Genomic DNA, 24956 nt, shown 5'->3' on the forward strand with positions numbered 1-24956 from the left:
GTGTACTGTGAGAAATGCAGAGTGCATCTTTGTCTGAACAAGAACAGAAACTGTTATCAAGCCCACCATCACTCAAAATAAAAAGGTTGCGAAATGCAAAATTAGTAAAAAATAACTGAAATGTTATGTCTTCCAGATTTCCATCCTGACAGTCCCATTGCTGCATTGTTTTGTTTTTTTTTGGATTTGTTGGATTATTTTTTGTTCAAGAAAAAAAAAATCTTTGACCACTGTAACCCACTGTATCAAATATGATACAAATTAAAATATGGAAATTGATATTTTTGAAAAAATTTTTTTTGTTTGTTTGTTTGTTCAGAATGACCAATAAAGGCTCTAGTTTCAAAGAAGTAGAATTTTCTGTCAATTATTTAATGGTATTGGCTTTACAGGAGCTCAGTCTGGAGCTCTGTCATTCGGAAGAGGCTAAGAGTAGAGCCGCTTTTCCTCTAACTCAAAAGGAGTCAGCTAAGTTGGCTCAGACATCTTTTTCGGATGCTCCTGGACCCCTCTCTTGGGAGGTGTTCCAAGCAAATCCCAACCAGAAGAGGCCCAGGGGACGACCCAGGATGCAGTGAAAGGACTGTGATTCTCAGTTTGGCTCGAAGAACCTCAGGATTTCCCCAGCAGAGCAGTAGAAGTTGTCAGAAAGAAGAAAGTTTAGGAATCTCTGCTGGGACTGGTGACCCGGTCCCGGATAAAGGGAAGACAATGATTATGAACCCTACAGCAGAACCAGCCTCAGGTTGAGTGGCCTTTTGACAACGCCAACTGGGGGTTAAAGGAAAAAAAGGCAGTATACAAAGAGTATAAACAATACATCTAGCTTTACAGGTCGCTGCTTCTAGTAAAGAATCAGTTAAGAGGACAAGTTCTAAGACAGTTTTCATTTCAAAAGATGAAAGACAGCAAATGTAGTACTTAAATCTATGGCATAGTATTATCTTTCTTTTATCAATTTTAAAATTAATCAATAATGAATTAATCTCTAATCTATACTATAAATATATTTTACAATTAAATGCTTTTAGCGTGATAGAGGTACAAAACATTTTCACACATAACAATAAATAAATCAGATGACATGGCAAGAAAACCAAGAAATATTTCTTGATACCAATTATGATGGAACTTTGTAGGTAAAATTATTAGAAATGACAGGGTATTGTAGCCCATATCCTCACAAATGTGGATATATCAACACTGTCCTTTCCCTGGAAGCTTATCACTTCATTTAAAACAGCAGATGACTCATTATCAATATTGTTTAAAACATGTTTGGTCAAGGGTGATTTTTCACAAAACAAGAAATGTCAGATTAGCATTTGTTACTGTAAAATGAAAACGCTGATCCAAAAGCACCACATTCCTACACAATGACTAACATTCCTCCATAAAAAGTAAGTAAAACTAGGACACCTCATTTGAATGGAAAATGTCAAAAATTATGAAACCATTTGTTGATATGTGTAACAGCAGTTTTATCCTCTACCAGCATGGACTACAGCTGATGTCAATAAGTGCATTAACTATTCATGGAAAGGGATACTGGGAAAAATACCGGACGGAAGAACAAAAAAATAAAATACAGGTGGAAGTTGTATCTTACCTTTACATCTCTCTCCAGTATCGGCTTGAATTATAATATCACAGCCCACTTCTTTGTCCCTCATCTCCTTAATCTTCATCAAGCTTTTCTCTCTCTCCTTTAAAGCAGAGAAGCAAACCCTTTGTGTGCACCTATCTCTCAGTCTCTCCACCTTAAGATTTTCACATGCATTCAGGACCTCCTTCATTTCTCCTTCTTTAAAACTCTCCAGAGCCACATATCCATAATATGCAAACTCCAGAACAGCCCCAAACCCTAATGGAGTTAAGTTATGTTGAAACTCTTTTATACCAAGTCCAGAGTTTGGTTTTGAATTGAAAAATAAATCTGGACATTCACTGGCAGCTGCCAGCACCAGACCATGGGATTGGAAAGTGATTCCTTGAATGCAAAAATTGAAGTCCAAAAGAAGCTCTTCTTCCCTAAAGCGTTGTAAATTACTGAAGAAGATGTCTGAGTATGAAGGGAAGTTGTGGAGGATACCTGTTTGCTTAGGTTTAGCTGGAGAATGATGGGGGAACATGTGATAGACTGCAGAGTCTTGGAAATGCTTTGATTCTTCACCATGATTTTTGTTTTGAGAAAAACCTTTGGGTAAACCTCTTCTTTTGACATCACCCATTGTTCTGTCAATCACCCCACCTCCTTCACTTGGTATTTTGAGAGACCACCATAATAGTTTCAGCTGGCTTTTCACAACTGGGATTGACAAATGTTTAACGGGAAACAAAAACACTGAAAGAAAAGGGAAAGTTGGAGAGTCATAATAACAAAGAAGCAGGGACAGAGGAGAGGAACAGCATTTCTATTCTTGGAAATGTCACATACACAGTCACTACTTATTTACTGTGTAGTCAGACATGCATCAGTTGGCCTCGTGACCCCTGAGGCATCTATTACTTAGTAGATATAGACACAACTAGAGAACAGCTGGTCAACAATGCAAAACAATTCTCAGACTGAGAAATGCAGTGAGTTTAAAATAGTTCAAATTCAATCTGATTAAGGAGCATTTCCTGTTGTGTTCAACATCAATTAAAGGCATTTGGAAATGTATCAGCTCCTATGGAATCTAGTCAAAGAAAATGTATGTCCTGTATTTGTTTTGCCCCTTTTGGATTCCAAAAGAAAAGTTGCAGACATGTTGTATATCTCTGTGTTGCCCTGTGACAGGCTAACAACCTGTACACGGTGTAACCTGCCTTTTGCCCATACTGAAAGTTGAGGCAATTTCCTGCTCAAAAACATACTTTATGTTGATACATTACCTAGCAGAAACTATATCAGCATTAAAGCTATTTGTCCATATTATTTACGCAAATGTGAAAAATTGTTTAGAAAATACAAATAAAATAAGCCTGTTTGGAAGGGTTTCCAGTGGATTAATTCTTCTAACTAAAAGCACTTTTGAAATTTTTAAGGCAACTTTTCAGTTTTTAACTGGCTCTTCATCCTTACCAATCACCAGGCAAAACCCTAACTCTAACATGACAGACTAAGCTATCTTAGCTACTGTTTGGTTCTGGCTGAGAGGAAAGAACTGCTTTCATCAAGAGGTCACAGGGAACGGCAGCCAATCAAATATTTAAAGCTCCATAGTGTAGTTGTATGTCCTAATATAACATAAACATGTTGAGCTTGTTGGTGAATCTGAATCAATGTATATTCACTTACTTAGAAAGCATACATGCTGGATACCAGACTGATAATTTGACCTTGAATTAAATGATCTCTTTAACACTCAGCCTTACAACTAGTGGTGCTTTTGAACACCATCCAACTATTAGCCATAGGACTTAAGCAACTTGTTGAGGAGACCGTGAATTTCCCTGTACAACAAAGTACTGTAGTCAATGTGAGGCTGTCCAATTACTGCAAAATTAGGTCATGCAACTGGACACTAATCACAGAAACAACTGATCATTTGCAACAGATATCAGACAAAGAACTCCAAAGGCCAAATCATGGTCAAGAACTGAAGCTACTTTAAAGGGTCAATGGACAGTGGAGTTCTGTAGAGTTATCAGAAAATGGTCACTTATATACAGCAGAAATGCCATATGTGTATACTTATGCTATTTAAAACTAATTAAATCCTTACAGTAGTTAATGGCATAACGAGGTAACCAGATAGGAACCATCTGTTTTGCCTGACTTACCTTTTAAAAGAAACACAACATGGAAATTATAGAAGTGGTATCAGTGGGATATACTACAGTGGTAGAAGATGTTAACAGTTTCCCATTAAACAAGGGACTTTAAATGTGGAGCCATTGCTTACCAAGCACCAGCCATGATTTTATTAGTCTTGCTGCAGCACAAGCTGAAAATACTTGTCAGGTCCAGCATGAATGGAGCAAACTTTTTGATGTGGCATCGGCTAATTTACAGCCGAGAAGATGATACCTTCATGTGACTGCAAAAGCTTGTGGTATTTAAAAAGGATTAAACCTTTTGCTGTACGATAAAGCCCTGAAAGTGTTGACATTCCTCTCTCTTTCTGTGTATTCAGGCTATTTAGACCATAAAGACAAACCAACCTTTAAGCAATTCTTTAGACCTGCTGAAAAGCTGTATCCTCCTTTTCAGAAAAGCTTAATGTTGCTTCAGTTTGTAACATTTTACTCAGACGTTGAGAAAAATAAAACAGTACGAAGTATAACATTTTTAAGAATAATGAATGATATAGAAAGGTGGAGAAATTTGAGCAGAATTAATTTGCATGAATAAATAGAATGAATAAAAGGAGCCTGATAAAGTGACTTAAGATGATTAGATACTTATCTTAACATTATTTTCCCCATGAATGTATTGCATTTCACATTCTCCAGCAAAGTTCCTGATTTAAAAGCCATTTAAACTTTAACGTTCTTTACTTTCACACCAAGTCGCATATAAAAGGTTGACGTATCATTATGGATCAGCATAGACGTACCTGACTTTTTTCTTCCAGCAGCGTAGGTGCAATGAGTGGCTTCAACTAGAGTACAAAGGCTTTGTGTGCAAGAAGGGTATTCAAGGCTTTGAAGCAAGTTTAATTATAGCAGGGCTATGTGGAACACTGGAAAAAATCTCCACCTGTTAAGGGATACCCAGTGCTGAGGTTTTATAACATCTTTACTTCATATTTTTTTTCAGCTATTTGGGCATTTTAAATATATATATATATATATATATATATATATATATATATATATATATATTTATTTGGAAGAGGACCTCAAATTTGTGAGAGATGGTAAGATTAACTTTAATCTAAAGCTTAAAACTAAATATGCATATTATTAATGCACTTTGTCAGCATGGTTTCCTGCAACAAATGTTTATAAGTAAAATATTTAAAAGGGAAGGAATATAAGCTAGTTTTTTTTAGATCGATATAGATCAATGCTGTATGAAATCTTTGGAAAGGCATTTGTCTGACTTTCCTGTATTCACTTGGACTATAATGGAATACGCACAGATAGGGGCCCTTATTACTATTTTTACTATGGTCAGTGACAAAGCAGAGGTGGAGCTTCCTGTTTCATATTGATGTAGTAAACACTACAGGCTCATGTATTGTCAACAATTCTGAAAAAAAATATTTGAGTTACCAGTTAACTATTTACTTCTACTTCTTGGGAGCTTTCTCCCTTTTAGTTTCATTAAGATTAACAAAAATGAAATATTTCTCACATTTGGAAGACTTACAACTATTTTCTTGCAGCACTTCCAAGCTGTAATACAGGTCACATAACTGTAATAGAGATAATTAATATATTTGTGTAGAAATTTTCAGATTTTTTCTTCATTTCACTGGTAATAACAATGCAATAAAATCATATTAGACTTGCCAAACAAGTTACAGGTATGAAATGCCTGCATATTCTTCTATTTAGTACAACAGCTTTGCTGCTACCAAACCAGTGGTACATGCTTCTGTTGTTGTGGGTCTTGTACTCAGATTTCTAGACACCATTTTCCAGAAACTACATTTGGAAAAATTAAAAGAAAAGAAAAAAAAAGTCTTCCATATATATGGTGTGCATATGTGTTCATATGCATGTGAACATGTGTGCGTGTCTGTGTTTTATAAAGATTTGATGTGTGCATGTGTGTGTGTGTATAAGTGTGTGTATGTATAAGTGTGTGTGTCTCTGAGGGGGAGGAAAGTACATGAAGCAGATGGGAGGGGATGTAACCTGCCTCACCAAAGGTATAAATTACAAGAGTTTTGTGTTGCATTGATAAAGGCACATATTTCATCTTGGGAGTGAGCCTCATTCATCAGCTTAAGGAACCTTTTGTGAGTATATTACTTTTTGTTCTCCGAAGTTTAGGTTTCATATTGGGCTGACAAAATCTCTTCAAAATCTTTGGCATTTAATTTAAAAGCATGTATTTTTGGAGAGATTATAGATAATGTGTTTATTTGTTTAAAAAAACAAACAAATAAAGCTTAGAACATTTCCATCTAAAAATATATTTGTTTGCAGGAAAGAGTTTTATAACCAGTTTGGACGTCATACTTTTTAATAACATCATGTTTTTAGAAGAGTTCCTGCAAAAACATTTATAATTAGGCACCCGCATGTTTTTTAACATGTTCAGTGTTCTGTTTACTATATAATGAAAAACAGTCTATTTGCGAAGCCCTTTTTAACAGATAAGGGCAGTAAATAAAAAACTGAATCAGCATAATTTTGTTTTATTATAAAGTGTTATTTATAATAACAGCAAAAAACAACATTAGTTCGGTTCCCTCCAAAGATAGACATTAACAATAATGGTTAGTGATTATGTCTTAAGCAAATTCATACTTTAAGACTCATGAGTTTTAAGGATTTCTAATTTATGTTAATAACTGTGGCTTTGGCCTTCAAATATCCAACAGAGAAGGAAAAAGAATTAAAAACTACACACTGGTTTAGTATGAACTAGTTGAACAATGATAAGTATTCCTCTGTCGAACTTCAAAGGAGCCACCAGAACGTCCTGATGGGGCTGTTTGCATCTAAACGTAAAATTTTGGGTCGAGGTGTGCACTTTTCCACCAATGAGGAGGGGCCTCCCAGGTACTCTCCACACCACTTTGATGGCAGCACTGTACACCGCAATCATGGGCTTCAAATTCCTCCAACCATCGTCGTCTCCGATGAGGAATCAAGGTAGGCGCTTTCCTTTTACTTATTATTTTCCTTTCAAAAAGACATTTATGGGAAAGCTATATGATCAATTGACAGAAAAAAGATATAATAGTTTTCTTACATAATTATTCACTCATCTCCCCAAGATGGCAGTGTTTAAATTCTCTGTGAATCCAACTTTTATGTAAATTAATGCAGCCATGAAAAAGTCTACACACACACACACACACACACACACACACACACTATAGATATGCATATGATTTTCTTGCTTAAAAATTTTTCTTTTTTTCTTTATATCAGAGAAACAGTTGACAGTGTTTTGGGAATTGCTTCCATTATTTTGATCAGTCAGAGGCTGATATATATCTTGTAGTTTGACTTAAACTGATATGTTGGCCAAAATGTGTTTTTTATCTTTAGATTAAAGAAAAGCAAACTTTCTAAAATCATCTTGGCTGTAAAGCTCTGTAATTTCACCATCATCAGCTGTAGTGGGGAGTGTGTGCCTCTCAAAATAAATAACATTACAACGATAGACATCAACATGGAAGTTACTCATCTACAAGAAAAGTCATCACAAAGCCCTGATCTTAATCCAGTAGAAAATGTGGGTAGAGCTCAGGACTATTGTGAGAAGCCTCTGGACACACAGAACAGTTGACTCAATTAAAGACTTTAAGAAGCAATCATTTAAAGCAACACTGTGTACATTTTGACACAATTATTAATTTCAACTGAGGATTTTAAAATTAAAGGGTTTTCAGGCCTGTGTACAACACTTCATTTGGAGATATACTCTGAGTGGGCTACTTATTTAAAAAAGTTTCCCTTGAACATCAGATCCGCCTGTCTAAAAGTACTTGTTTGGCTATAAAATTAATATGACCCTTATCTAATCAAACATACTGTTGGTTCTCAAATTAAGGATGTAAGGATTTTATCATGACTTTTTACTTTTCTTTGCTGGTTCAAAGTGGTCTGCGATCAGATCCTAAAACTTGTACCCGTCGTCTTTAGCTTTATCTAAAACTGTGTCGCGGGGGTAGCAGTCTCGGAGACTCCAAGACTTCTGTCTCCCCAGAAACCTCCTCCAGCTCTGCTTGGGGAAACTCCAGGCGATCCCAGGCCAGCCTAGAGACATGGCCAATGCAGTGTCCTGGGTCATCCCCTAGGCCTTGGCCAGGTTGGACATTGCTGGAACACCACCTGAGTAAGGCGTCCAGGGGGCATCCAAGAAATCCAAGCCTCCTTAGTTGACTCCTCTCGATGTGGAGGAGAAGCGATTCTACCCCAAGCCCCCCTTGAATGACTGAGCTCCTGAACCTATCTCTATGGGAGTGTCCAGCCACCCTGAATTTAAACATTTTGTTTGCTTTTTTTTTTTTAAATGAAAAAAAACTGGTTCTAAAACACAATGTTTAATTTGGCAACTGGCAGCATTGTCAACGGCCTAACCTGGAAGTTACAGGTTTGGCTCCCCTAGGGTCTAAAGATTACACAGATTTGTTTTAAAGAGAAAGCATCTCAAGAAAGTTGTGACATCTTTATTATTACTCTAGCAGTTAGCAAGTACAATAAAACAGGTAATCCTAACTGATCTTCAGGAAGCATTAAACTTGATTTACACTCAGAAAGTAAGCAAATTGATGTTAATTTGGCTTTTTGAAATTTATACGTAAAGTTTTGGTCATATACATACATATATGTTTTGAAATTCCATGCTTACGAAATCACGATAAATAAAAATAACTTTCGACAGTATAAATATCTAATAAATCTTGGTAAGGTCCAAACATTCATTGTAGTTATTTCTATTTATTGATCTGATTTTTACAATGTGGTTAATGTTTTGATGTAACACTATTGCTAAATTCCAACAACTTTCAGTACATCAGAACGTCGAGGCTCGAGGGCAGAGCTGCGTCGATCCTCTGTTTATAGCACTATGGACCTGGTACCCCAACTGGAGCATTACGCCAATTCTTTACCCCGTCAAATGATGAGGAGCAGGCCGTCTCTTGAAACACTCCGCAAAACATTTGAGGTAATTTTCTGTTGTTTTTTTTTCCTTTTTATTTCATTTATTTTCTACAAAACTAATATAAATAGATTTTTTTCTTTTAAAATCAGTGAAGACCAAATAAATATATATTATCATAGATGTTTAGTTGTTGGCATTTGTTCAGCATCAGTACCGGTATATAACTTAAAAAGGCTTTATTAGGAATATGTGTTGCTTTATCCTTTCATAATAGTTTACATTTCATAACATTACAAATATATCATGTTTGATGAACATTAAAATTTAAAACTGCCATATTTCAGTATGTACATACTGCTGTTAAATCTACATAAATGCCACAAAAACATCCTTTTATTGACCCACTACTAACATTACCTTATCTTCATATTATCTTTAGGGTCAGTTTGACCCTATTCACTTCTGTAAATGAATGTTTGACATACTTTAAAGGGCTTCATATTTAATCACTCTTCCTTATCTATAACAAACTATGCGTAAAGATATTTGTTCATATCCTGTGTACGTGTTTTGTTCCTCGGTAGTCTGTGGAGTCCTTTTGATCATTATAAAATAAACATACTTTTTTTACTTTGATAAGATCATTGGTCCCAAACCAAATAGAACCGTAACTACATTTGTCTGAGAACCCCTTGTTATTAACATGGAGAAGTTGTATGTCTATGGGGGCAAGAAAATATCATTTCTGAGAATATGTTGACACTTCACACAACTTAGGGGGTGGAGCTGACTCATAGAAACATGCTCTGTAGCCTTCTGTACACTTTTCTCTTTGTACTCTGTGTGCTCTCCTCTTCTACTTATAAAAAATGTTTTCTAAACATTTTTTTTATTGCAGATATTCTGTACAAGATCAGTAATTGAAAATAATATAAAGCTATTACAAAAACTGAAAGATAAAACATCCACATTTCAGTGAAATCAGTGAGATTTTATGGTGACCTTGTATTTCTACATGGTGATGTAATAGGTACCTTGATTAGGGAGGTGTCAGGAAACCATAATGTAGGACCCAGTATTCAGGCGAGACAGACAGTGGGAAGTTTCAAAATGTTCAATCAAACAAACAAACAGAACAGAAGCGAGCAGCTGTGGATACGCTGCGGCTGAGGGAGGAGGTGGTGCACAACCCATCACTGTCACTCTGGTTCAGGAAGATATACAGTGGCCATGATAATCTAATGGAAGATGATTATGTGTGTGAGTTATGGTTTAATATTTAAGTCCATCCTCACCGAGGAAGACAGGATCCAGCCGATGGACTGCCTAACGAGTCACGAAGCTGCCCCATAGTGTCCCAGATGCATCAACCCCAGTGAGCAGGCAGGAGTCCGAGCCTGGTCAGGGAAACAGTTCAGAACAAGCATGGTTCTTAGATCCAGGAGTCCATAGCCTGACCCGGATTTCAGATCCGAACAGGAACGGACAGATCAAGGGTTCCAGGAATCCATGGAGTGTTCAGGCAGGTTCAGTGCTCAACGACTCCAGCAGCAGGACCAGGCAGACATGCTCGAATGGAGACAGGCAGACTCAGTGGTTGAGAAGAACAGAGACAAAACATGGTACCAGGAGGACTGCGGAACTTTACACTGGCTACATCCAAGAGCCTGGACAACAGGACTTTAAACTAACCCCCGCGGATAATGACAGAATGGGGTTATTTAAAGTTCTATAAAAGGTATTGTGGAGGATTTTTGGAAAGTGCGCAGACGCAGAAAAACATAGCTAACTGGAGACGAGCACATAGGACGTGCTTACTTAAATATATCACCAGAATGATTGACAATGAGAAGGACCACTTATTTTGGTGATCCATCTGGGAAAAGAATATCCTCCACTATACCTTTAAAATATCCAACTCATTAAATAACAATTAGAATCTTAAAATTTGTTAGAGCTTTCAAATCGGTTATATCAGATCCAATTCAATTCAACGTTGTGTGGGCAATCCTAGAAACCGATGGTAGACAATGGCAGTAAGGGATGCTTTCAAGCTAAGGAAAGAAGGAGTCCTATCGAGCCTGGCTGGTGTGTGGGTCTCCTGAGGTAGTAAGCAGGTACAGCATCATGAGTCCAAGCATGCTGCTTCCCAAGATTTTGTGGAGGCATTAACTGGCCTGGGAGGAGTTTGGGGAGGCCTTGGAGTGTTTCTAGCAAACTGAGTGGTGTCTCCAGAAGGGAAAGTGGTGTTTAGCTCACATTTCTTTGGAGAGCTGCTGACCCTGAAAGAGAACATAAGCAGACAGTGGAAGGAATAATTTGAGAATTTCCTCAATCTGGCTGACACACCTTTCCGTGTTGCAAGAAGATACGATGGGGCTCAGGTCCCGTTCATCACTAAGGATGAAGTCATGGAAGTGGTAAAAAAGCTCCACAATGGCAAGGCTTTAGGGGTGGACAATATTCGACTTGAGTACTGTTATGTCCTCAGTGAACATTCCTTTTCAACACGGATTGAGGTTGAGGACATTGCCCCTGTATTGGCAGAATGGGTTGGTGGTTATGTCGGTAAAAATGGGGACTGGAGGTTGTGTACCATCAACTGGGGGATCACATTTCTCACCCTCCCCAAGAACGCTTATATCAGGGTGGTGGAGTGGAGACTCCAGTTGTTTGTCGAACCTCCGCTTCAGGAGGATTTTTTCTGGCCATGGAACAGTGGCCCACTCTATACTCTGTGCATAATACTTAAGGGTGCTTGGGAGCTTGCCGAACCAGTCCACATGTGTTCTGTGGACCTGGAGAGGGCAGTTAACCATGTTCCTCATGGTGCCCTTCGAGGAGTGCTTAAGGAGTGCTTAAGGAGTTGAGTTAAGGGGCCTTAACTAGGGGCCATCTGCTTTCTGTAAAAGTGGAGCACGAGGTTGGTCCGCATTGATGGCGTAAAGTCGAGCCTGTTCCTGGTGTATGTTGGCTAACCTATGTAGCCCTGAAATTAACTGGTCCTGTTAATAACCTTTTTAGACATGACTTCCAAGTGCAGCCAAGGGCTGGAGACGGTCTGGTTCAAGGACAAATAGATCTCATCTCTGGTTTTTTGCAGATGATGTGGCTTCTTCATGCCAAAACCTACAGCATGACCTGGCACAGTTCACAGCCAAGTGTTAACCAGCTGAGAGTTAGGTCCTCTGAGTCCAAGGGTTAAATTCAACAAAACTGAAATTAATACGATTATTTTTAATTTAAAGGTTAAAGGAATGTCAAGCTTAGGCAACCCTATCCAGACACTGAGAGAGATCCCGATTATTTAGTTGGGAATTAAGGATGGAATATTTAGATAATCAGGTCACCATCAAGTATTGAAAAAGGTGAAAAAAAAATAAAGTAATATCACTGCAAAAGTTGTTTACCCCTTCAAGACATAATATCATTCTAAATTATGAAGCTTCATTTCCAATAAACACTTAATTTTAATGATTAAATGTTGATTAGTCCACATTTTTTTAAAGAACATCAAATTCAAATACTGTTTTCTGAAACAAATATTACATTAAATCACCAATTTTCACCGATTTGAACTGAACCCACTGTTCCATTGAAGGTAGTGGAGATTGGAATGGACGGAGCCTCCACTTCTGACTCGGGCAGCCTGCCAGGACCAGATATGGGAAATGAAGATTCTCAAGATCCCAACATCAAAGCTCCAGTTAGATTTGGCTGGATAGTCGGGGTCATGGTAAGAGTTTAATCCTAACTGTGGATTCAATTCACTGTGAGCGAAATTAATTTTAAACATCACGCAACATTCCAATATCAAACAGCTGCATCCATTGGTATTTTGGTATAGGTTCGTTGCATGCTGAATATTTGGGGAGTCATCCTGTTCCTCCGTTTGTCATGGATCACCTCTCAGGCAGGCATTGGTGAGTCAGCCCTTCCAACATCTCATAATACATTCAGTTCACATCAGCTTTTTTGACTTAATATTATAGCATATCCTGCACCTCATATATTCCCTCTTATCTCATAGATTTAATAATAATTATTTTTTATTTTTGTTTTTATAATGATAATTTTAGTGACTCTCTGACAGAAACTTTTCAAAACACCATGGAAAAATATTTTGTTAAAAAAAATTTTTTTCAGGGTATTCAGTATGAGTTTCTGAAAAGAAAAACAATAGTTTAAATTTTAGTGAGTTGGACAATGTGTATGAGTTCTTTTACAGAATATTCTCAATAAATATTTCAATACACAAAGCTTGGAATGGATATGCAAAAAAGAACAAATTACAAATGGATTTGAAAAGGTATTATTTTCCATCTGGTGTTTATAAATAATTTATTTTTTCATTTCATAACAGTGTTGACTTGTGTGATAATCCTTATGTCTGTGGTGGTGACCTCTGTGACTGCACTATCAATCTCTGCAATTGCCACCAATGGGAGGGTGGTCTCAGGTAAGTCCATTTGTTAAGTCAGAATTTGTCATACTCTCAAAAAATTGTTTAATAATTTGTTTTGTTTTTCAGTAGATGTAAAAAAACACACACACGCACACAAAAAAAATAAAGCAAGGGTTGAAATGCATGATTCAATCAGCTGGCGATTTGGTTTTTGCAAGCATTGAGAATCATAAGGAGATGATTTAGGCAGAAAAATAATTTTTTGGAAAAAAAAAAGACAACAACAATATTTTAAGGAAGGTTATGAAATGTAAATATTGATTTACTCTATTGCCAATTGAGAATATTGCTTGCTATGGTAATTATGAAGCTCATAAAAGTATTAGCAAAAATCAGTAAATTGTCAAGTTATGATAACATTTTACGGCCTTACTTTGCAGGGTATCTTAATGATTAACAATAATTTTAACAGATTCCTTGTATCCAGCAGAGGAATGTTTAAGTAAAAATGACATGGACATTTTTTTTTTTTCAAAAGAGATAGAAAAGTGTTTGATTTACAGAAAATGGCTCCAGAAAAAAACAAACAAACATGTCTACTTGTCCTTCACCCTCTCTCCTAAACAGGTGATTTTAAACCAGTTATCTTAAGCTCAAATCATACAGGGCTAGTGCTCTGAGGCTTTTACTCTCAATCCAAATACTGCTATTTGTAGCTCCTAGCTGCTGTTCCCTCACTTTTTTGTGAGTTCAACAGTCAAAACACGATTCTGGGTGGGGAAGCTGGACAGCCATAAGCCCGATACACATGAAGTCAGTCACAAAGAACAATAAAAACAAAACAAAACAGCTCTCTGTGAAAAAATATATACATAAATTTAAGGGCGTTTTCATGTGTCACACAGAGTACATTTTCTGCTTAATTTCTGTGAGTTAGGATTTGCCTACAGTACGTATTCTTTCATTCAAAGGATGGTGGGAGTCTGTCTATCTCCTAAGTGCCCAAGAGGAAAGTAGGGGGGTCCCTGTGCTATTAAAACTATTGATAGGAAGCGACCTGCTTCATTTCCTTCCCCCCTCAGCGCTTTTTGGACAGCACTTAACATAGTGGCCTCCGACACACTTCACTCTTTGTCCTAAAAGTCGTTATGAATTTGATGAATTTGGCTGTTTCCCATGAACCATAGACCTAAATCAGACAGCTAAGCTACCTCTCTAGTGAACAGACAAAGGCTAGATCCAAATACGGCAAATTGTAGCTGCTGTTCTTATTCCTTCACCTTTCATGAGATAAACAGTAAGAGCTTTATCATGAATCTAGGGAGGGTTTTCCAATGTCAATATGCCACAGAAACACACATGGATGATATTAGTAATTGAGACAACAGCCATGCTGAATTAAAAGAAAAATGCATGTCACTCATCAACATCAGTTACAGACACTCTAGATATGCTTTGACCCTTAGTGATGATCAAGTCCACAATATGTCCTTGTTTTTGTGGTGGCTCTTTAACATATTGAGTTAAATCAACGTTTCAAAGAGTAATACATGATATTTCACTTCCATCCTCAGAATTTTCAATGTGAATGGTGAAGTCTCTGACGATAATTAAACCATCATAAAACAGATATTACAGATAAAGGTTTATAAAATCTCTGAAAAGTTATGTTTTGTACTAGGAGGCCTGCAAATATCAAAGAGCAACGTTCAGACTCAAGTCTTTACAAGGAGAGACAGATATTCAAAACCCAGAAATACCTTGTTACACTTCTAAAAATCTTGGAAAAAAGTTGGCCGCCCACCTTTCCTTTGCTTTCTGTTCACGCAAAATAAAAATCCTAAAAATAAGGATCCTAAAGACCCCTGACAAAGCATGATTAGTATTACTAGCTAGTTTGATATCTGAATGCGTTTCTGTATTACTATGCAAATGTAATATACTTTCCAATGTGTGTTTTCCTATCATGTTTTGTTCATGTACAGTATTTTAAAAATATAATTTGCTAAGGTGTTCTTTTGTAGTTTTTCATGAAAATAATCTTGTTCTTGTGTTTAACATTTTGCAGGAGGTGCTTATTTCATGATCTCCCGTACATTGGGTCCTGAAATTGGAGGACCAATCGGTGTGGTTTTCTCCTTTGCAAATGCTCTGGCCTGTGCTCTCAACACTGTTGGTTTTGCAGAGGTGGTCCGTGATTTGATGCAGGTACCTATATCTCTCCTAACCTAAATCAGTTTTGTTTTGCTACAAAAGAAAACAAATTATACATTAATGCTGATCATGTAACCACTTCAAATGATAGTATAGTGAGTTTCCTGTTTTTATGTTTTCACTTAATTTAGGAATTTGACGCCACGATGGTGGATCCAGTCAATGATGTCCGTATTGTGGGTGTGATCACTATCACGGTTCTTCTCCTTATTTCAATGGCAGGGATGGAGTGGGAGTCCAAGGTGTGGATATTCATTGAAAATTCCAACACAGGACACAAAATATTAGTATTTCTTTTAGTGATGCAATGCCATTTATTAAACTCCCCCTATGTTTTCATTTGTGTTGTTTTCAGACCCAGATTTTGTTCTTCTTAGTACTTTTGGTTTCCTTTGCAAACTACTTTGTGGGGACATTAATACCTCCAGGCATTGAGAAGCAGGCTGTTGGCATCTTTGGATATCGAGGTATAGTACTCTTTTCTATGAAAATTTTAATTTGCAGTGCCACATACAAACTTCATGTTGGTACTAGATCTGGGATGCTGAATGGGCTAAACTTACTTAAGCTTGTGGAAATCTTGTTGAAAGATGCTGAATACATTTGACTTAAATCTATGTAGAAGTTTAAAAGGCAATTCTACAGTAAACTCAGACATACCCCATTGCCTTGTTCAATCATTTGGACCCCGGTTGATTGCATCGACTCATTGACTCGGATGCAATCCTTTACACTAAGCATGCTTGTAGCGACAGTTTTTCAGATTGTGTACACAAAGAAGGAAACATGTTTAAGTATTAACATAATTTATTCAAGCCATGTATAACAAAATCATTGCAAATTACAATTACAAGCACAAATTGCAGAGGAAGATCTCACCTTCTATATAAGGCCTTTTTACATTTTGTCCATTTGCTGAGAAACCAGCAAAATGGCAGAGAGCTTCTTCATGCTTTTCAGTTTATCTAAAGGTCAGCCAGGTGGTGCCTCACCCAAAGCCTCCAGTCAGCATCCAGCCTTTCTTACGTAGCATCCCAGCATTATATCACCATATAAGGTGATGCTAGAGCCACTCTAAAAGTCCTCATATCTAAACATAACCATGTCCAATTGGTTGTCTTACACAGAAAGTGTACAGATAGAGAAATGAGAAGATATTACAGTTATCTAAAACAGAAAATAAAATAAAAAACAAATTATTCTTCAACATCCTGAGACCTTTATGTTACTTAAACTCCATTTTAACCCTCTGTTTTAGGTGACATTTTTGTCGAGAACCTCACTCCAAACTGGCGAGGTCCTGATGCCGGTTTTTTCCAAATGTTTTCCATATTCTTTCCTGCTGCCATTGGCATTTTGTCTGGAGCCAACATCTCTGGAGATCTAAAGGTGTGACGCTTGACACAATGCGGAGAAAGACCAAATAGCCATAATGCCAGGTTATAATTGACTTCTCTTTTTTGTAGGACCCTGCAACAGCTATTCCAAAGGGTACCTTGATGGCTATATTTTGGACAACAATCAGTTACCTGGGGATAACAGTAACTGTTGGTGGGTTAATTTAATTATGAATCAGGCTTGATGATTACTAGACATTGATTTGGCTTGTTAAATATTTAAATTAATTTTTAAGTTTCGCAGTTGTAGTTGTCCTTCATTAAACTTTAAACTTGTTTGAAATGTTAATTAAATATAACAAATTTGCAATACATTATGGGATTAACTTTCCAGTAGCAGGAAGGAGTGAGTAAGCATCTTGGGGATAATGAGATAATGAGAGCTGAGCCTAAGAATCTTAATTTCTTTCTAGGATCATGTGTCGTACGGGATGCCTCTGGGAATGGCAGTCACATCTTGCTGGGAAACAATACAGATGGCTGTGTGGGACTGGCATGTAATATGGGCTGGAACTTCACAGACTGTATCCAGTCCCAGTCCTGTGTATATGGGCTCGCTAACAGTGTAAAGGTATTGGTTGAAACTATTGTGTTAAAACATATCGATAGTTTTGTTTTGTTTTTGCAGGTGGTGTTTAAAATCATTGCCTTTTTTATTTTTATTTTTTTCAAATATTCTAATTACAAATATTTCAACCAGGTACTTGGACAGGTGTCTGGTTTCTACTACCTTATTACTGCTGGTGTCTTTGCAGCCAGTTTATCTTCTGCCTTAGGTTTTCTTGTCTCTGCACCAAAAGTATTTCAGGTGAGAAAACATCTCAAGTTAAAATTCTCAAAAGAAAGGGTTGAAATGTTTTTTTCACCTGTGTACTCTTCTGAAAAAGGTTTTTCTATCTTTCTTTTCAGTGTCTCTGCAATGACAAAATATACCCCTACATCATATTCTTTGCCAAAGGTTATGGGAAAAACAATGAGCCACTTCGAGCTTATATGCTCTGCTATGTTATTGCTATAGCCTTCATTCTTATTGGTGAGTGTGAGACACTATGTTTTTGAAATTCTGAATCATATTGAATTTGGTTTCTTGCACTTTCACACAGGTTAACAGTACAAGTTGACTCTTACCTTGTGTCTTTTCTTTCCCCCATGTACCACAACAGCTGAGCTGAATACCATTGCAGCTCTTATCTCAAATTTCTTCCTATGTTCTTACTGCCTTATAAACTTCAGCTGTTTTCATGCATCCATCACTAATTCCCCCGGTGAGTTACTTACCATTTCTATCTTTCTTATGATATGTATACTTTTTGATTTCTATTCATGAATTTTAAAATGTAAACTTGTGTTATTATATACTTGTTAATCATTATGTTTATTACTAGATACAGATTTATTAAATTAATAACAAACTCTCAATGGTAATATATAGAAAAAAAGGTTTATTTCTGAAGGGAGGAGTGTTTATATCCATCCATCCATTTTCTCCCGCTTCATCAATCAGGCTTATGGTGGGGCCAGTACCTACAGTATCTCTGGCAGGCAATGGGCGAGAGCCGGGGTACACCCTGTGCAGGTCAATAGTCTCGCGCAGGGCAACACAGATACATACATCCATGCACACACACACACTCACACCTAAGGACAATTTAGAGAAGCCAGCTAAACTGACCGTCATGTCCCTAGTGTTGATATCTAGATTACAATAGAGACAATGTCAATAGGAAATTTATTTGAAATATGGATTGTAGATGTAGGAGCGGCTTTCTAAAAAAAAAAAAAAAAAAAATTCAAAGTCAGAATTAAAAAAAATAAATAAATAAATAAAACACCTGATCAGAGCCTCAAAGAGTTATAAATCGTACTCAAATTAGAGAACTAAAGTTATTTTTCTCCTATAGGAGTTTTCTAATGTTTGTTTATTTACTTTTTTTCTTTATCCTTTTATCACCAATATAAAAATAAAGGTTTTATTCACAGGAAGCAGGCTCACACCTATTGCTATATCACTGAAAATATCCAACAAAATATATTCTTCTAACAGAGATTTGTAAGATTTCATTTTTATCAAAAATATCAAAATAAAGAAAAACACAAGATGTGAACAAATGTAGCCTTTGAAACATATATATATAAAACCTTGCTAGTAGCTCTGCTTCAACAGTAATTCAAACATAATAACCTAAACTATTTTATTTTCATCTAACGATAATATTCTGGGTTGTGGTCGTGAAAGGCTATTGGACCTTTGTTGCAGGATGCATGGGGAAACTCAGTCTGATCCAAAATACACCTAAATAATCATCCCAAAAAGGGCAAAGTAAACACACAGTGTATGCCTGGCTTTTAACTTTTTTGACTATATGATCTGACTGAACTGTCTCTTAAGATCACATATGTGGGGAATTAGCACAATATGTATATATGAAAAAAAATATGAATAGAATGGTAATGAAATTGATGTTTTAATTTAGAACAAATATCCCACATTGTCCTATCTATAAATCTACGGGTTTAATGTAGGAATAGTATCCCTGTCCACACAATAGATTTGGCAGGAACAAGGTACTTTTGATGAAGAGATTTCAGAACCCCTGTGTTTATATGGCCAGTCCTTTGAGACAGGCCTTCAGCTTCTCATATGAGGTCAATAACTTTAAGGGGAAAATAAACATTGTTTTTTTGTATTATTATTTTTAGGCTGGAGGCCATCATTTCACTACTACAGTAAATGGACCGCTTTGTTTGGAGCTGTGATATCTGTGGTTCTGATGTTCCTGTTTACCTGGTGGGCGGCTCTTGTCACCTTCTGCATCATCTTCTTCCTTTTTGGATATGTCAACTACAACAAACCGAGTGAGTTCATAGAGCAATAACTCAGTATGCCTTTAATTAGTGTTGCACCAATACCAGTATCGGGCGGTGCCCCGATCCAGCACTAAAATGCAGGTATCGGTATTGGCGAGTACCAACAAATAGGGCATTGATACCATTTTGAGAGCAAAAGGTTTATTCAACTATTGTCACACATTCCAGTTAGGCAATAAAAAGTTCTACTGGATTCACTTTGCATTAGTCTTTTTCCTGTTTCACAAAGGTAGGCAGCAGCTTGACAAAGCTATGATGGCAATTATTTTGCATCCAAGTAGTATGCAGTTCTTCATATATACACACACATCAATTTCAAACAGATTGTATCGGTAAGGTATTGGCTGCACGGCCAGGTATCGGGTATTGGGGCTAAAAAAAGGCATCGGTGCAACACTACTTTAAATTATAGCATGAATTAGAGTAAGAAATCGCCTTTCATGCGGCAAAACATTTTCTCCCCTCTACAGAGATAAACTGGGGTTCATCAGTCCAGGCTGGTACATACAACATGGCCTTGTCATACTCCGTCTCTCTGACAGGGGTGGAGGACCATGTGAAAAATTTCAGGTGGGTTATCCTAATTCTTAAATAGCTGCAGGAAAAGAACAAAGCAGACTTTAGATATATCTCCATCAATCAATGATCATTACAATCTTTTGTTCATACATTGATTTTAACCTTTTTAGGGCTTTTTAAGATCTTTTAATGTTTCTCATTTATATATTTTAAAATTCCACAACTTTTTATGGTTATACTATTCATCATTTCACCCAGCATCTGGTTTACTAGCAATTCACCAAGTTCAAATAAAATCTTTTCTACACTAAATGGCAATTGCTTCTTAGAAATTTGCATAATGTAGATGGTCAGATTAGATTTTTATTTTCTCTCAGCACCAACTGCAAAATATAAAGTTGAGTAGAACAATTTGGCCCGAAATATGGAAAAAAGGAGGCTTCAGAAACAATGGGGGCCAAAAGATTGAATACTCTATAAAGAGTATTCTAGCTCTGTGGTGATTTTTGGTCACGTTGCCCAAAGTGCCAAGTTCCTGTCGATCACTAAATATTTAATATAATATCTTTAGAAAATAAACAAATAATTCTAAATGAATAAGTCATTTCAATATAAATTACATAAACAATGAGTCAGTTAATGGAATCTGATTTTTCTGATAGTTTTTTTGCTTTTTTCTCATAGAATGTGCAAAATGTTTAAGCTTGTTTTGCTTCTTTGATGCAATAGGTTTCTGTCTTTGTAGCAAGGAGACTTGAATGCAAAATAGAGTTTGAAGAAGGGGTCCAAGAATGTTGTCTTTTATAGGAAACCACTGAATGATAATTGTATTTTCCAGTTCTTTTTCCTTGAACTTAAAATGAAAATATAAGAGTTTGATTAAAGATTGTTATTAGCATCCTGGATCTAATATTTGCTTATTCACATCTTTTTCTTTCCCCTATCCTCTTCCAGACCACAGTGCCTTGTACTGACTGGGCCCCCAAACCAGCGACCTGCACTGGTGGACTTTGTGGGCTCCTTCACTAAGCACATAAGTCTGATGATCTGTGGAGATATCATACTGGTAGGAGCTCTGTTCATGAGTTATATACCAATAATCAGAACAATGAGACCTGCTTTGAAACACTGTGACAGATGAACTTAGATTTTGGTTGCTATCGTCCTTCATTATAACTTTTATTTCTCTAAAAAAAAGTTCCTTTCCTGCCTTTTGTAGGAGCAGGACAGGAAGACGCGACCTCAGGATGCTACAGACAGCTTGGTGAAGTGGATGAATAAGAGGAAGGTCCGGTCATTCTACACCCCTCTATCTGCTGACAACCTCAGGGCTGGATCTAAACAACTGTTACAGGTACAATACGGATTGCTTTCTCATCAATTTCCAAGTACGTATAGCACAAGTATGAAAGTATTTCAACCGCATTGCAGTAACTATGTAACTAAATGTATTAGCACTTTGAAAAGAGAGGAAACCCCCAATGTGTAAATTTCTTTGGTAAGGCCGGATGCTTTTATGTTGTTTTTTTTATTTTTTTGTTGCTTCTCAAGATTTAGATAAATGTAATTATTTACGAAGACTTAAACCAAAAAGGATATGACTTAAGTTCAAGAAACAGGATCTTCAAAGCAAAGTGCTTTAATCTTATTAGTTTATTTAATTATAGTCTCATCAAAGAGCTTATTTTGCATTTTGCAGTATCATATTCTGTAGCATTAGGTTTGGATCCCTTTTAATGATTTTATGTTTTTTCTTTTTACATTTCCCCTCATCCTTTATAGGCTTCTGGTTTGGGTAAACTGAAGCCTAACACGCTGGTTCTGGGTTTCAAGACAAATTGGAGGGACAGTGCTCCTGAAAGCATTGAAGATTATATCAACACCATTTAGTAAGATGATGAAATATAAATATATTTTAATCCTACAGCAAATATCATAGATATTAGTTTGGAATATGTTATTACTTTCTGTTTATATCTCTACTAAACTTTTTTTGTCCGTTTTCTATCATTACAGTGATACATTTGATTCTAACTACTGTTTGTGCATCCTGAGGATGATGGATGGACTGGATATCTCAGATGATTTAGAGTTTGAAGGTTTTTACTTATTAAATATGTTTTATTTTCTTAGAATTTAACAAGATAACAGCAATATAGTATTGATTTAAATCAAACCTCAATATGACCGTGTCATTTAAACCCCCCAGTGAACCAGGGCTTTGAGCCGGATGAAAATGTGGAAAACCAGGACCAGCAAACCAATGAGGAGGATACAGGTAGGAGACTAATTAGCTAAATATATGATTCTACTGAGATTGTTGTTTCTGATATGAAGCAAAATGAAGCAAATCCTAAATAAATCATTAGCAACCAGTGATACAGTCAGAGCCAGACAGAATGTGATGCAGTCACATTCAATTAGTGGATTGTTTTAGAAGGATATGTTCTACCTCTCTAGAGTTTACTGTAAAGATTTTGTAGCTGTTGCTGCCAGATCCATGCAGCACACACCTTTAAACTCAAGTTTATTCATTATAAATAAAGCATTATTTTGTATAAACATGGCACTTTAAGTTTACTATATTATGTGTCCATTTAAATATATTTTGGCTGTTTTTTAATGTAATCCGTTTAAACTCAACATCTTTTTATGATCCTTAATATTTAAGCAAAAAGTTGCAAATCACATTACAGATTAGGTTTACAGGTAAAGGCAAAATGTTTTTTAGCTACTTTGTTTTAGTTTGAGTTGTTAACTGTTAACAGCTGCTCATTTTTATGTATACCAATATATATGGTGGGAATTTGGGTTAGATATTATTTTAAGACAATTGTAGCTGTGTGTCCACAATGACATCTTCTTGGATTTTTCTTTTCTTTTTTTTTTTTTTTTACATTTACACATTTTTTTTGTACATAGCATCTGAAATATGGCCTCATGGGGGTGATATTGCCTAAGTTAAAGGAGGTAAAAAGCCGATAAACTAATTGCATAATATAATAAATATTAATAGGTGATCTAGTGACCATAGGTTTTCCAGGGGTTAATTATCCAATGTGAGAAATTGTTACATATAAAAAAAAAAAAAAAACTTTTTTATTTTTTTTATTTTGTGTGTCAACCTTTGCTTGAAGTATTTGTAAGTGAGTTAGTCATAAAATCTGGCCTGCACAGGCCATGTGTTGTAGTATATGTCTTGCACACTCCGGAGAACAGAAAGTCCAGACAAAAAAGTCCAAAAAAAGTGGACCTGACATTGTTACATGGGACTCTTTCTACTGCTCTCACCAACAACTGCTGTTTGTATTATATTTTATAACCTAATATGGAACAACTTCCTCTTAAAATGTCTTCTTGTCTTTTGTTTACAGCTGATGATATGTCTGATGAAGGCAGCAGTGATCAGATCAAGACAGTGTTTCAAAATGACCAGGGAAAGAAGACCATTGATGTCTACTGGATAGCAGATGATGGAGGTGAGAAAAACAGGTTTTATAAAAAAAAAAAAAAAAAAAGTTTGACAAGGTTATAGAAATTCCTAAAATAATTTTGTTTTGAACATTTCTACACATTAACACACTGTTAAATATGCATTGTCAAAGTACATTGACTCTTTAACAATTATTACGACCACAGACTAAGATTTACAGTATGTTGAGAGTTAATTTAACACCAATTCAGAGTTGGAGCAAATGCACATGGATCAGTGTTAAATTTAACTGTTAAATTGTAATTAGAACGCCTCCATAAGAAGAAATCCAACAGTTGAAAAAGTTATAGAGCAAAAAGCACAAAGTTGATCTCTAACTTACTAGAATAAAAAGTGTAGGTATACTCTGTAGCTTAAAAAAAAAACATTTCTACTGTATAGGTTTTTTTGTGTGTGTGTTAATCATCATTTGAAATAAAATACATGTTAAGTGTATGAACCCCTCTGCAACAAATAACTTCTGACGACACTTAAGTTATGGGTTAAAAAGATATCAAGCTAATGGCTTTTATGACAAAATGCTGTAATTTATCAATATATTTATTTGTTAATTTGCCAATCCTATGAACATAAGTCAGAACCACTTTAAATGTGTTTTCTTAGGGTGTATCCTGCTCTCTAGATCAGTGCCACAAACTGCCACCCTTTGTAATCAACCTTTTCTCCTTTAAGGTCTGACCTTGCTGGTGCCCTACTTGATCACCAGGAGGAAACGCTGGCACAAATGTAAAGTCAGAGTTTTCATCATTGGAGATGAGCAGAACATGGAAGAAGGTCGCAATGAGTAGGTTTTCCTTCCAAAAAAATTATTTGTTATTGTTGGTTTTTCCTTCTTCCTTTTCATTCTAATGACATCATTTCTTGTTGCATATTTTAGGATGTTGGCTCTGCTGAAGAGGTTTCGGTTGGATGTTAGTGACGTTATAGTAATGACAGACATCGAGAAACAGCCACACCCAAAGAAGTATGTGAAAAAAAAAAAAAAAAAAAAAAAAATTTTCTATTTATTCTCTTACGCCTTTCCAGTTGGCAGTAAGTTTATTAATTATAAAAAAAAAAAAAAAAAAAAAAAAAAACAATTACTGAGCTACATCTCACACAATTTTAAATTAATGTAGACAGTGATAGGGGTCATGTAGTGGGCCTTTTTAATAAGATGACCTAGCAATAGGTTTCTTTTACACTTATGTTTGTCACAACGGAACCATCTTCATCTAAGTTATAGACTTTTTACACCAAAAGTATAAATTCTGTAAATTTGATGTGATTTTAAAGGAGAAGTTCGGTTTTTTACACTTTAAGCCCATTTTCTGTAGTGTCCAGGATGAAATCGAATGA

At 36.2% G+C, this 24956-nt stretch overlaps 1 protein-coding gene across 1 annotated transcript; it reads left to right on the forward strand.

The window, feature by feature from the left end:
* The first annotated feature begins 5758 nt into the window (after window positions 1–5758).
* LOC107102099 (solute carrier family 12 member 3-like) lies at window positions 5759–24654 on the forward strand. The gene is made up of 26 exons (XM_015401270.1): window positions 5759–5897; window positions 6571–6759; window positions 8629–8785; window positions 12324–12458; window positions 12570–12645; window positions 13086–13181; window positions 15196–15335; window positions 15473–15583; window positions 15697–15808; window positions 16600–16730; window positions 16808–16892; window positions 17152–17309; window positions 17439–17546; window positions 17648–17771; window positions 17902–18003; window positions 19439–19594; window positions 20077–20176; window positions 21080–21191; window positions 21345–21479; window positions 21908–22014; window positions 22142–22224; window positions 22335–22403; window positions 23500–23604; window positions 24291–24402; window positions 24496–24582; window positions 24645–24654. The coding sequence occupies exons 2-26, from the start codon at window positions 6590–6592 to the stop codon at window positions 24652–24654; spliced, it is 2781 nt and encodes a 926-aa protein (XP_015256756.1). The 5' UTR covers window positions 5759–5897; window positions 6571–6589.
* Window positions 24655–24956: the final 302 nt, after the last annotated feature.

This window comes from Cyprinodon variegatus, unplaced genomic scaffold, assembly GCF_000732505.1.
Source record: "Cyprinodon variegatus isolate N-32 unplaced genomic scaffold, C_variegatus-1.0 Scaffold1201, whole genome shotgun sequence".
Classification (NCBI taxonomy): Eukaryota; Metazoa; Chordata; class Actinopteri; order Cyprinodontiformes; family Cyprinodontidae; genus Cyprinodon; species Cyprinodon variegatus.

Coding starts and splice junctions, on each gene's coding strand:
- LOC107102099 (XM_015401270.1), top strand. CDS start 6,590: ATGGGGCTGTTTGCATCTAAACGTAAAATTTTGGGTCGAGGTGTGCAC. Junction 23,605..24,290: donor CTGGATAGCAGATGATGGAG/GTGAGAAAAACA, acceptor TTCTCCTTTAAG/GTCTGACCTTGCTGGTGCCC. Junction 24,403..24,495: donor ATGGAAGAAGGTCGCAATGA/GTAGGTTTTCCT, acceptor TGCATATTTTAG/GATGTTGGCTCTGCTGAAGA.